General features: G+C 28.3%; 1 protein-coding gene across 1 annotated transcript in view; it reads left to right on the forward strand.

Moving 5' to 3' along the window:
• The first annotated feature begins 5009 nt into the window (after positions 1 to 5009).
• The window catches only part of LOC129984144 (monocarboxylate transporter 12-like), a 97337-nt gene continuing 86865 nt past the window's right edge, over positions 5010 to 15481 (forward strand). The window contains exon 1 of the mRNA XM_056093942.1: positions 5010 to 5230. Coding sequence (XP_055949917.1) covers positions 5134 to 5230 — 97 coding nt within the window. The 5' untranslated portion in view covers positions 5010 to 5133. The remainder of the gene's footprint in view (positions 5231 to 15481) is intronic.

Genomic DNA, 15481 nt, shown 5'->3' on the forward strand with positions numbered 1-15481 from the left:
GGCTTTTTCCGAGAAACGCACCTGCGGTATGACGTCAGAGCCCTGAGGTCCCGCTAATGACAAGCTTGCCAGACAGCGTGGCGACTTCTCCGACTCATTACATTCCTTTTTTATTTTTATGGCTTCGTTATTATTATTATTTTTTCTCGTTAAAGCAGGTGGGAATTCACAATGGACCTTTTCAAAGCGCATAATAGCTGTGATTTGCAATCGTGTTTGCGGTATTTAACCTTCTAGTAAAAAATGGTTGGTTATAGAAATCATTTAAAGGCTGTGATCAATACATGAAGGATGGGGAAAATTTTAAGGTTAATACTAGGCCTAGAAGGAATTCAGCTTTAGGGAGTTAAAACCTTCGATTAATATGCTTGGAAAATAACTGTTAAGTTATTGTCTATTTAAGATATAATTATTGCATCATATAAGTTTGTGTAAATGTCACATAAATCATCGGATATTTAAAAAATATTTTTTGCATACATTATTTTGTTTTCTTGTTTTCAAAAGAACAATTCTGAAAAGAAAATATTCTTAACGAATGTTTTCTGGGATGCATACAGATATATATTCTGCCGATATTGTTATTTATATCTAGAAAATACATTTAGAATATTAATAGTCTTAAAATTTTTTTTTTTAGCTTTGCGTCAGTTTTTCTCCATAGAGTTCAGTAACTCTTAAAAAATTAGCGAACTGAAAAATCTCTCAAAAAATTCTTTGATAACTGAAATGAAATTTATTTCGTTGAATTAGCAAAGATAATAATTTGAATCTTTTAAAAATATAGAAATAATTCCAGGCAATGTCACATAAATATTAAAAGAAGATTTTACGCTATAATTCGCAAAAAATATATATTAAATCATTTTAAAATTAAACACTAAGAGAACACACTGTAAAAATAATTTTTTCCGTTAGGAAGTACACAAAAAATATAAACTTTTTTTTGTGAGAATCTATGCTATGTAGTTTTCATAAGAATAATATATTAATCTATTATTTTTATATACTTTTTACATTTTAAAAATAATTCAAAATTGAAATCTAATGTAAAAAAGTGTGCTTACTTTTTCTGAATTCCTCTTGAATCCTTTTTACGTTACCTTCCTGCAAATAACTTTGGTGTCAGTAGAAATGGTAAACTCCCATCATCACTATAAAATAAAAAAAATAAAAAAAAAAATTATAAATCGACATAACTAATTTTCAGGCCATATCAAAGTTTTTTTTAGTAGCTATCAGAGGAAATTTTGTTCTTCTTCAAAAAAGATATGAAATGTTGTTCATATCAACTAAACTAACTGCGCAGCTTAGAGTCGAGTTTCTCAACGAAGGCATAACAGTCCAACTGCATAACTAAACATTGTCAAACATTGATGAGTTATGTTCGTATAAATTTTTATTAATGAAACAAAAATAATTTTTGATTAAAAGTGCTTATTAGTGTGATTATTTTTATATTTCCAAGACAAAAAGAGACATAATCGGAGACTAACGTAGGTCAAATCCTCGGTTAGATAACATAGAACCGATAATTGTAAAAGAATCCACTCTAGTTGTAGAACTTCTGGAATGTATCGACAATCTTTGCTGTTGTCCAGCAATGCAAAACTTTGTACTTGAAATAACTGGATCGTCACCACTACTTAGACATTTTAAGATCCTGAGCATTGCACAATATGAGGCGCTTCTTTCATTAAATTGGCCAATTTAATGAAAGTTCCATATTTCAACATATTTTAAAATCAGTCAACATGTTAATGATAAATTAAAGATAAATTTTCTTATTTTCATGACTTTTTGAAAAGCTGTCTATTTTTATAATCCACATTTGTACACAATAACATTTAAAGTATTTGTAAATACTATTGTGTAATAATGAAATAAACACATGTAAGTACTATTGTTTAATAAATATTGTTTATAATAAACTAACTAAATGAAATGACAAAGGAACTTGATCAAATTATATCTGGCAAGATGCTAATAATATCCTTATATTTTATGCTTAATAGAATTTGTATTTGTTACAAAATATATTTATTTGGTAATTCGGATAATAATATTTTATTTAATTAACCTGTCTGCGATTTCCTTCAACTCATCGGTCCTAGGTAGCTGCCTAGTCTAAAATCTATCACTGACTATAGGCGATGTCATCGGAATGGGAAGATGATGCATTTCCAACATATCCGATATTACAAAAGTTAACATTACCAAATACTTAATATTTTAAGTACATTTATCAATGAAGCAGTAATTTATCACTAGAATAAAACTATTATATTAATTGATGAGAAGTAAAACTCATAGAAGATTGGAACTTTATAATAGTTTATCAAGTAGTAGTAATTAATTTTGCAAACAGCTAATGGATTTTTGATTTGAGAACCGGTTTAATATAACTCATTGACAGTTCATTTGTGATACTTCAACTTTATTTCCTTAAAGTACTCAAAGGTAAGGAAGTAGAGCGACATACTGTCATCTTCAAATTAATATATCATAAGTTCATCAGAACAGTGCGCTATTACATAGCTTCAATTGTAAAAATGTTATGCCGCGAAGACTTCAGAAATGTTCATAAAAATGGTAAATTCTTCAACCCGGATGTCATTGAAAATTTTTACTTTCTTGTATACGAAATATAGAGAAAGTATTTTAATTTTCAAAAATTCGAGCTCGAAATGTAGACGAATCTCAATATTCCAGACTTCTCTTTGTTCGAAAAACACATTCTTGGCATTATGTCTGTGAATATAACTTAAAAACGTGTTTAGGTGACTTTAGGTTTTTTTGTTTTTTTTTACTTGATGTAATGGACTATGAATTAATCATATTTCTGATTTTCACTTTAGAACCTAGATTAACGTAATTACTCTTCACATAGATGAATAATGTTTGATGGCCCCAGTTTTGGATCTGAAATCCTCGTGATTGTAGCCGGGTGAAATCGCTTACCTGACTCCTTAAAGTGGAAGGTTATCGAGATTATCTCAAGCTAACGTTCCAAGAAAACTCAACTTCTCTCATACTGAGGTCCACAATTTTTGGAACAAGTTCCAACTAGAAAATTCAGTTGTTAGAAAGTCTGTCCCAGATTGCTCATATATAATAATTCTGCCTGATGATCAATATTTTTAATCCGGTTCTTTTAGTTTGCTGTTTTTAGTTTGTGATTCATCTTATTCCAGATCGCTTTTCAGAAACAGAGGAAGAGTACTACAGACATTCTCATCTTAATAGATGTCTCTATGCACGAAAATCATTTGTTATTGCTTCTCTCACCCCATTGTATCTATGTGTCCAGATGGGAATCCAAAGATGGGACATAGACCACTTGGGCCCGAGGACAAAGGAAGTGAGTACTAGATGAATCCAAATTTACTTCAGAAGACGATTGTGATCATATTCTTCTCTTGAAAGAACAAGAAACAACAAGTTTCACATTAGAGCAGGAGACAATTACAGTAAAATAGAATAATGGGTTATTTGGAATATATTTAAGTAACTACACTGACTATATTTCATGAAGGCATCCTGAATGGAGCGAGATATCGAAATGAGATTCTTGATCTATATATCAGAATATATGTTGGTGCTATTGATGTCGGTTTAAAGCACAGTTTTCACACACACAATGGATCATAGCTTTCGTTTTCATCTTGTTATACTTGCCAACTAAAATCTAGAAGAGCAGGATTTGGAAGGAAAGAGCTAGTTATCTCGATTTCAACATCTCAATTCCTGACGAGCATTTTTGAGATAATCTTGGAAGATAGTTGGTTACTCAAAGTTTTGTCCTTCGAACAGAAGATGAATATGAAGAAAGTTTCATCTTGGTAAAGACTTCTTTTACCATTCCATTAACAGATAACTAAATTTCAAGTATAAAAAGTAATATCAAGAGTAAGAGGAATTAGGTGAATATATTCTTATTCAGCATTTTATTCAATATATTTTTCATTTCATTGTTTTTTTTAATTGGTACTCTTTTCCGGAGCAGTGCATTTATTAATTTTTAACAAGTGTATTATTTAATAATTTGTAAATTTGTTAATAAATTGCATAATCAACTGAATCACATCCGTTAATATTAATTTTTTATTAGTGTGAAAACACGTTATTTCTTCTACTTTTGGAAGAAAATGTATATTTAACTAACTTATAAAAATATCTTAAGTGAAACTAGCTTAAATTGTTTAGTAAATTCATTATAATTTTATAAAACCTCAATACAATTTATGTGAGATTTAACTCCAATGATGATAACAAACAAGAATGTTTGAATGCAGTAAAAATGTATTAATAAATGAAACAAATTTTAAAAGCTAATAATATCATATGACCTTAAATATAATTCTAAAAAAAATTATTACCAAAGTTCAAATAAAAAATAAAGGAGCTATTTCAAAATAACAAAGAATTATTCTTAAATTTAAATTTATAATGTAGAATAATATCTTCTTTTCAACTCCGCAGTACTTTTCGTATATCATGTGAAAATAAATTGACAATAGCAATGTATTTACAAATCGTAACAGCGGTTTAAACCAATATATAGTACTAAAAATCGGTTTGACAAAAATAATAAATAAATAAGAATAAATAATTCTTCAAAGTATAGATTTCAGATTTTGTACTTAATTTGAAACGTGTTTAATAGCCTTTCTTCATCACTTGCTGTAAACTCTGATGTAAAAAAAAAAAATGCCGTTGAGTAATATTGAAATTAGCTAGGAGGATTCTGTTTAAGAATCCTTGCCAAAGAACCAGAACCAGCAACGGGAAGTGTCAGCTTGGGTGCTGCCAAACAGATATCTCAGTGACAGACTTTGATTAAACTTACGTATTCGTAAACAGTAACACATCCCTGATTTGCTTTCTTTGAATTTTTTTACTTTCGTTTCGAGATTTTGGCAACCGTTTCTAAACTTTTTATTTTAATGATTCAGTTCACGAGAGGAAAGACTTCGAATCAGAACATGAGGTCTAAAGACGCGACTAACACATCTGCGGATTATGATGAGATGTCAAAATAGAAGTCCGTTTGTCGGTTTTATTTGTTTATTTTTTTATTTTGTCCCGTTTTGCATAACAGTAGACCTTGAAATTTATCTGTAAGGACACGCGATGGACGCGAGTTCGTTCAAAGCTAGAGTTAGAGCTGGATCGTTACAGGCGGAATTATACTGGCCGGAGCGGAAAATGTTCCGGGTATCATCGTCAGGTAATATGCATGCTTTATTTTTAAAATTAAACATTTTAAATGCAATTTAACTTGATTATATAAAACTTTTTTAGGTTAAAAATATACATGAAATCAACAAATACTGCATTAAATAACTATGTATAACTTTTATTACTTTTAAAAATTAATAAATCCACAACAAAACAATAAAATTGCTGAAATTATCGACACAAAATTTAAGAAATTTTAAAAAAATAAATGGTTGACAAACAATTCTTATATTCTTTAACAGCATTATATCTTGCAAGAAAAAAAAATGTCAAGTTTCAATTTTTTTTTACACGAATATGTGGTTAAAGAAAATTGATTTCACCATTTGTAAAGAAAATGAATACATCAGCGTCTTTATTTTATTATTCTCTGATTTTTTTCTATAAAGTATGGATTAATTCTATTATATACCTCCTTACAGATAAGTTTCCAAACTTTTAGGGCAACAAATAGCTACAACTTATGAAAAAAAATTATAGAATAGCTGGAAACGCCAAGAGTTATAATTTTTTTTTTTATTTTACCAAAAAAGAAGCAAGTCATCTGAAAAGCTATATTTTATATGCTCATAATTGATCATCGTAATATTATTTTTAAAATTTGAATTTGGGTTTTATTCATTACATAGCTTCAGAGAAGAGCTAGCTGTAATCTCATGTCATCGTATAGTTTACAGCATGAAAAAAAAACCCAATTTTGTTTATAATAATTGCTTATTTTATGATGTTTTATATGCTGTTCATAAAAAAGTAGAAATTCTTTCTATGCATATGTTATCAACTATTTTTATTGAGTTGCAATTATGCTTAAAGTAAAATAATAAATAAAAACGATTCATTGACAGACGATAATTTTTATTTGCTACATAATTTATTACCTTTTTTCTTGTTTGTTGTAAGCGATAAATTAATTTCATTTTTGAAACTTCAGAAATTCCCAAAAAGTTTTTTGAAGTTGGTGAAAGGGGAAATTATTTATAAATACATTCGACTATTGTTTCAAGCATAATTATAAACTTATGAAGTTTGAACTCCTTAAAATAATTTAATATTTTTTGCGAAACAAAATGCAATACAGTTACTTTTAAATGAAAAAAAAATGTTCAAATAGCAATATTACATCTTCTAAAAATTAAAAATATATACAGTATATTTTCCTAAATGATTTATTATATTCTATTTCGTGTCAACATTTTTGACTTTTTCTTATTTAATTAATTTATAATTTGCTAAATTTCTTTAAAATTTCAAATACCTAATGTAAATGCAAAGATTTGATTTTATGCATATAAACTCTCAGGATATAATATTAGATTTTTTGAAATTAAACTAAATGATTTACTTGAAACTGAAAAATGGAATATATTTAGTCATCACTTCGAAAAACTTTTATATATTCTAGAAATAGAAACAATGACTGGTGAATATAAGACTAATTGCGTGACTTTTATGTGTCAATAAATTTCTACAAGGAGGTATTACATTCAATCTAAAAAATTGCTAAAACAGAAAACAATAACACTCATTAGACGATAATAAGAATTTCTTTCAGCAAAAAAGTTTATTCAATATATCAACGAAAAATAGTTTATTTAAACTTTTTTGCCTCTGAATCAGTTTAAAAATTAGGCATCTTAAAATTTTTATGTAAAGAAAAGACTATTATAATCAGAAATGCTAACGTCTTATTCTTTCATATATTTTTCTTACTATTTAGTTTTGGATGATTAGCATCTCTTCCTTTAGGTTTTAGAATAAACGAAAAAAGTATTATTTTGGATAGATCTCCCCCTCGATTCAAAATTAATTAAATTATGACATGAATTTCGGATATATATTTATAGTTAGCATTTTATTTTTTAAATATTTGTTGCCCTTGTTCATATTTTCTTAACATACTTTATTTTTATCTATAAAATTCTAAACAATTCCAAAGATAAAAATTTTATATGCATACTTTCGCTTAGAAAAATTGTATATCAATGCTTGGAGCTCTAGATAAGCCATTATGCAATGTGATTACATTCATTTTTGTCACTAGCTGGAAATTAATGATTGATGTAGCTTCGTTGTAACCTAAATACGTTTTCCTTTAAAGGAAAGTAGCAGAACTAAAAGATGATTTATGGATTATACATTACTTTAAAAAAAACGAAACTTGTTAGAGTAATTTACAAGTAAAATCAGATGCATAAATAAAGGTTAACACGAGCAATTTAATTTACGATTTTTTTTTTCAATTAAAAATATGCAGATAATATCTTTGTACCTAATCGTATGGGCAGTTTCTTTTACTTTTTGAATAATAAATGTATATCTGTTTAAAAGTTTCCAAATTACTGAAGGCAATATTATTTCATAATTCAAATACCAGCATATTGAATTCACCTGATTTATAGTGCTTATTTCTCTCTAAGTTTGAAAAGGAAAAATACATGTAATAATAACGTTATAATCTATACTTATATAAAGCTCAATGTGTGTGTGTGTGTGTGTGTGCGTGCGTGTGTGTGTGTGTGTGTGTGTGTGTGTGTTGGCGCTTTACAGGCCAGACCGTTCGAGCTACAGCTACCAAATTTGGCACATGCATACCTTGGAGGTCGGGAATGTGCACCAGGGGTCCCTTTTTTGAATTTTTAATTAGAATTTTAATTATTAATTAAAAACTAACTTTCCCGCTAAAAAAATCTTTTCATTTCCCCACCGCCAAATGAGTAAGGCTTCAGTTTTTTTCCCCCACGCTAAAGAGGATAGGTTTAAGAAATTTTCGGCAGATTATTTCAAAGGATTCTGTTTATTTTCTTAATGTTTGATGCATTTAAAATTAAACATTGTTAATTAATCGATTTTTCAAATTCCTTCTGAAGTACTTTTGAATTAAAATAAAACAGAATAAAGGAAATTAAAAATTTATAATCTGCATAGCGTTACCCAAACTGGAGTAGAAAATTCACGCATTTGCGTTACCATAATTGGCGTTGAAAATTCACGCATGCGCATTGTGTTCTGATTGTTGACAACTATTTTCAACGGATACGGAGTTGGTTTTGAAGGCTTAATGTGTTTTCGACAGATTATTTCAAACGATTATGTTTATTTTTTTAGTGTTTGATGCATTTAAAACTCTGTTAATCGATCTACTCATGATTAATCTGAGAAAATTTTGTTGAAAACTTCTTGAGATATTATATAAATTAAGAAAAATATTCTTTAGTGCCCATAAGGTTTAAATACTCAGCGACTCTGTTTTCAGTACTCATATTTAAAAAAAATGCTTCGTTTCAGTAAAAAAAAAATTATTATATTTATTGCAGTTTAATCATTTCCATTTTAATTTAAAGCATAGATTCTACGGGAGCTAACAGAAAATTAGAGAGATACATATCATGTTATGGCTGAAGGCCTTTATAATATTATGAGTGAATTATATGACTATTAAAATTTTAAGTTTTAAAATATTTTAATGAAGAAGCAATTAAAATGGAAGTTCCATAAAATATTTAATTATTAAAATTTTAACTTGCATTAAGATTAGCGAACCGGCTGGTCGCCAAAGGCGGCTAGTAAAGAAATAAAGTAAGTTAATAAAGTTATAAAGTAAGTTAATAAAGTTATAAAGTAAAGAAAGTAGATTTATTTCTAGAATTTCACTATACAACTTCAGATTTATCTGCAATATATTATGTATAAGTTGTTTAAATATGAAATCCATTATTGCATAGAACGTAATCAATAAACATTTTAAAATGAAATTCAGGAAATGTATTCCATGAAATAATATATAGATCATAATTAATTATTTAATGAAATAATTGAATTTTAGTTTCTGAGATAACATGTACAATACATATGCCCATTCAAAAAATGATCCAATTGCTAATTTATAAACCATTATAAATAAGCATGTACTTCCAAGTACTTTAAAAGGAGGAAAGTATTATTTTTGTACTTTGGATAAGCTCCAAGTTATTTTGGAAAGAAAACTTTAAAACTTCATTTAAATTTAAATTAAAAATGTAATTAAAATAACATAAAAACTTTTCTTGGTGAATAATGATGCAATTATTAGATATGGCAAATTTGTTAGATATGGCTCCAAGGTTCTGTCCTATAGAGCATTTTGTAAGATTTTTAATCATGTATGTTAATCATGTCAAGACACAGTTTATAGATAGTTTTAGGATTAAAATGATTGAAGATTGCCAATACTTCTAGGTAATAAATAAACCAAACGCTTGGTAATTTCTTTTCATACGGACCATATAGGTTTCAAAAATATAATATTATAAACATACAGAATTCTATTAACTGATAAAGGAAATTGTTTAGAAAACCCTTTAGAAAACTTATTTGAAATTTAATATATGTATTTCAAGATAACACATGATATAAAATCATAGTTCACCGTCCAGCTTTAATTTTTTTTATCTTATAGAATACGAAATATACAAAGATAAAATATTGCATTCTACAAAATAATAATAATAATAAAATTCCTTTGGAGATTTTGCTGAATCTCCAAATTTCAGAACTTCTGAGTTCGGAAAACATAGTTTCGGAACTGTCTGTCTGTCTCTGTACATCATTGCTCAAAAGCACGTTGGGCTTGAGCGGAGAACTTTGAACTTTAACATCAAATTTGTGGGTTTTGATCAAAATCCGTCTAAATAGAAATCTCTGTCTATACGTATCCAATTGAACGCGATAATTCTAAAACTAAGCAATATATAGGGAAAATCAGATTCATAGATTTATCATTACAATTGTTGATTTGTGTTGAATTTTCAGTCACATCTGTCAAAAGGGAACCGCTTGCTTATATGTGTACATGGTAATTCGAAAATGTAATGAAGTAAATAAATAAAATTTGATATCCGATCTTGTGATAACAATTATAAATTATTTAAAAAGGAATTGAAACAATATAATCATGAAGCATAAAAACAATACAAGATGACCGAAGAATCAACTAAATGATTTGAAAATAAAATAAATAAAATTGCCAATATACCGTTTAAAATATTTACATTTGTAATGCAAAATTATAGAAACAATAAGGAAATTAAAAACAATTGAAATTTAGACATAAAAAGGTAGAAGTCAGTTTCCTATACATTTCAATGTATCGTTGCTGTTCGCGCAAATATGCTTAGAATGCTCCAAATACATTTCTGGCAAATTTCACAGCTAAACCTTGTGTTTCTAATGTGTTTGTAAATTTGGCAGATTTGCGTAATTTTCACCTGATGACGCATCGTTCTCAACCTAGTTCTGCTTTTCTTTTCAGCGCTTTTAGTTTTAGCTCGCTTTGTAAAGAAGTAGGGTTCTTCGCTTAACGTATTCTTACACAAGAATACTTGTCAGGAGACGTAGATATTTCCTTCTAAGTAGTTTTTTTTATTATTGTCGAATGAATATTGTAGCGGCTGATTGCAGATATATTGCTTTTAAAACAATAAAAAAATTTAAAACAATAAAGGGAAGAAGATACAGCAAAAATTTACCTCAACGGTACTTACCTGATCTCTAAAATACAAATAGCTAATTCACAGATTTCTATTAATGCCCTTCTGAATTCCAAACGTTGACTAAGACGTTTCGCTGAATGGAGCTGCAAAAATAGTGAAAGTCATGGTTTCGTAACGCTAAAATAAGTTTAAAAAAAATTCTTCTCTAGTGTATTTCTCATATATGCTCGCTCACTAGTGTATAGTGTAAGATAGCTTCTTAAATAATGTGTTATGATACCAATTAGGGTATTGAAATCAATACTGAAATAGTAGAAACTTTTATATAATTCTTCAAAATATCCTAGGAAGATTTAATTAGAAATCTTAATAGTCATAAATACTTTCAATAAAATTTGATAAAAAAAATTATTAAAAATGAATTTATTTTTATCTTTCTGTTTGTGATATTTCGTTTCGTTATTTTTTTCTAATTTTTGGGTCATCCTAACCAAAAAATTGGTGTGATGAATTGATGTAATTCTAGAATTTCAAGGGAATGATATCAAATGAAAGCCCCCAAGAAAACGTTTCGGAAGATTAAAAAATATTAGAAGTTAGAATTCTTAGAAACTAAAAAGGTATTTGTTTTGAAGGCATAAGTATGATCACATAATTGCTTTACTAAGCAATTAACTTTAAAAGGATTAGCTGAATATGGATAGTGATAATTTGCAAGTGAATTTATATCTGTTCTATTAAACAGTGTGGTATATAGAACTAATACTTGAGCTACCATAAGTAATAGGATCTGCTTTGGGTTTAGATTTGTAGAATTCTAAAGAGATTCGAGTATGCATTTTGAAAAAAATATTTTCCCTTAGGCTTTTATCCTAAATTTAATATATACCACACATTTCATGTGTCAATCAGATATCAAATTTCACTCCTTTTTGAGTTATCGTCTTTTCATATAGACAAATCGGCAAACATTTGAATTTTGTCCCAAATTTGCTATTTATCGTCAATTTTGTTGATAAAGCCGTCAAATAAATATCAAATGATCTTGATTGTTAAGGTTTTTAATTATTGTATTCACAGGCGAATACCTTTCCAATTTTTTTTTTTTTTTTTTTTTTTTTCAAAATGAGAGAGGTTTTAAATAGGAAGATTTAACAAAAATGTTGTTATCCCCGGTGTGTGTGTGGGGGGGGGTGCACGTCGAGAAGAGGATGAGATGCTTCCGGTATGGTGGTTGGATCTTGGCACCCTGGCGGGTACACAAAAAGGTGGGGGATCTGGCTCCTCCCATCGGTGAAGAGACGTTCTTCCTTTCGAGAAGGGTTGTACGGTGGCCGGTGATGGCCCTTAGGACTCAACCATAGTTCCTGCCAGTGTTGCTGTTGCGGCGGACCGGTCATTCAGTATTATTTATCCGTGTGCCTTTGGAAGGATCGGAGAGTCAGTGATATGACTTAACAAAATGTTAATGATGAATTTTTTTAAAGGCTACCTTATTTTTCCTTTGTAACACAAAAACTAAAACAGCTAAAAATCCATTCTTTCAATGAGAATGAATAATTCACTAATGAATATTATTGCATTTATAAAGAATTCCCTTGAAAAACAGACTATTTACTAAAGGAAAAAAATCACACTTTGCAATTCTTTCGAGACTATCAATTCAAAATCATATTAATATGCTTTCATTATCATAACTTTTTCAGTGTCTAAGATCTATCAAAAAATGTCATTATAAATTTTAATAATCCATCCAATAAAAATCAAAGAAGCATACATGCTTTCAAGAAAAACAGAAGTTTTATAGCATTTACTTATAGGCTTTTTTTTTTTTTCAGTATCTTGTATTAATTACTATGCCGGGGATCTAGCAACTTCCAGATTTCAGTTGACCGTAATCAAGTCATCCTTATTTTTTGACAGTGACAAATGCGGTCCATAAGGAACCTACTGGAAGCTTAATGGATCACGTGTTGTATTACTGTCATCTCCTTATCGGATATCTATCTCTTCTTCTCAAAATGAAGTTTTTGTTAATTATCTGCACAGCTGATGGGTACGAAAGTGGAATCCTTGTTTTTTCCCCCCTTTTCCGCTCGTGCTATTAATATTCTTTTCTTTCATAGTTATTACACAATCCGCGAAATGTATCGCGTGAATATCAGAAATTAGATGTAATCTGCTTGTGTCCAAACAGTGCAGGTTTGTTGTGGTTTTCTTTTAAAGCTTTTAAAGGAATTGAAATTAAGAATAGGATTTACTACTTCCGATAATTTTGGTTCATTTACAGATTAGTCTTAACTGTCCGATTTTAATTAGCTTGCAATATTTAGCTAAAATAGTTTTGATGTTTATCTTTTTAGTTTACCAAATTTTACGTACGGATTTTAAAAATTTATTTAAATAATAAGATTTTGAAAATTGATTTAAAATAATGATTCTTAGTTTTGAATATACCATATCAAACCTACTTTTTATTTTAAATATTCATTAGTTTTTAAATTTTAATGTGAGTTACGGAAAATATTATGAAAGAATTTATTAAATGAAAGTGAAAAAACTGAAGATTTTCACAATTCTTCATATATATAATGAAAACTTCCGTGCCATTTAAATCAATATTAATTTTGCATTTATAAAAAAAATCATAAATTTAAAATTCGCTCAGTAGTTTTACTTTAATTGGGTGGAGGGGTGGGGTGGGGATTATTTTGCTATTTTTAGGATGCCAAATTCATGAGCCTTTTTAAATCCATTTTTGGTTTCATAATTAAATCATAGGCAATAGTGGTTCATTATTTCAAACCACATGCGAAAACATCACTGCCCTTTTAAATCAACTCAGACCACTCTAATCCAAACAAAAGCATATAAGTTCTATCCCACGAGGAAATTGATCCCCGCCCCTCAGTTTTTTTACAACTGGAGCACGAAGTTCTAAGAAAGTAAATCCCTAATACCATATGAAATGGGTTAATTATCTATTTTAATGTTTTGATCAGACTAAATGAATGTTTCTATGCACATTTGAATACGTTGGTTCTCATCATGTACTATTAAGCGAATGAAATTAAAAACATTGAGTGATCACATTAAGCAGCGTTTATTGTATGCTGCTTTCTGATCATTTAAACTTATCTTCACTTTAAATTTTTAGTTACGTGAATTTTTGATTCCCATGTACTTCAATTTATATTTGCGTAAAATATATGCTGATTCTACTAGAATTCAAAGCAAATTCTTCTCGGTAACATATAAGTTCACAATATATTCCTCAAAAAAGCTTAGTTAAGGTAGGTAGGAAAAACGATAGTTCTTTTCTTTGCTTTATGCGTTCCCATTGGTTTACGGCTCTATCTAGTTCCGGCTCTTACAAAAAAAAAAAAAAAAAAAAAAAAAAAAAAAGGATAAAAATTCAGTTCCTTCCATAACATTATGAAGACAAGAAATTAATGGCTAAGAATTCTATGCTGATTTCTCCCTAAGAATGTTTTACACACACACACACATATTAGGGGAAATAATTTCAACGAATTTGAGACAAAATTTTCAATACATCTTTGATAAAATCGGATATCAAATTACACAGAAATGAAATCTTATCTACGTTTAGATTTAGTGGTTGCCATATATGTGTCAAAATTTCGATAAAATCGTTAAAATGAAAACTTCTGCGTGTTGTGTCTTAAAATATGGAAATTGTGTTTTTTTTAAATTTAAGTTTATACATAAATTAATTTAGCCCTTGTTTTAATTTTCCTAAATGTTTCATTTATCCATTATTCAAAATGTAGATAACTACATCTGGTTTATTATTTAACGCTCAAATGAAACGATTAATTTATTTAAATTTAATTATTAAACTTTAAATGCAGTATTTTTATGAAGTACATTTCTAGGTCCATAAGGAATAAACTTACCAAAAACATTTTTTTACAAACACACTTATTTCAGCTGCTAAATACAGTTTTTTTTAAACCTTATTTCCTACTTTCAATTCTTTAAATTATTATTTATTATTATAAATATTTTGAAATCTTAAAATTGATTTTCCTCAAACTCTTTACGATGTAATTCTACTCTGTGTAATAAAAAGTCACTTAAAATAATCGATTAATAGATGATTAACTTGTAAGACTATTAAAATAATGAATTGCTATCAAGAATGCACAAGTGTACAAAATTTCAAAAAATTCAATTTCAGTTATAAATTAGAAAGTGACTGCAAAAAGTTTTACACAATTCTATCTTTTTTAAACAAGAAACAAACGAAATTACTTAAAAGATTGCAATAAAAACATCATTTCTTTTTTACTAAACGTTTTACTGAAACCTGGCATTTGCTTTGATCATGGATTTTCCTTAAGCCAGCACTGATAATTAAATTTAGTAAGTTGATCTTCCCACGTTTAAGCCTCATTGATATTTCAGTAGCATGGTATTACGTTATATTCATAGAAACGCTTACGTCAAGTTTGAAAAACACAGAATGATTTCTTTCTCCGAAATCTTAACGATGAGGTCATACGAGATATAATCTCTCTGACATACAACAACAAAAAACGTTTTCTAAATATATATTTTTTTAATTTGGAAAAACTATATTTCGTGTTAAAATCCACATATCTGAAGAGAAGTTTTTTAGAAGGTCATAAGTTTTCTAGAATGCGTAATAGAATTAATTAAATAAAAAGCGAAATCGGATATATATATAAAGCTCCTAAAAAAGAATAATACGAATTTTAATCTTTATATAATGATAAATATCTACA

Source organism: Argiope bruennichi, chromosome 9 (genome assembly GCF_947563725.1).
Source record: "Argiope bruennichi chromosome 9, qqArgBrue1.1, whole genome shotgun sequence".
Taxonomy (NCBI): Eukaryota; Metazoa; Arthropoda; class Arachnida; order Araneae; family Araneidae; genus Argiope; species Argiope bruennichi.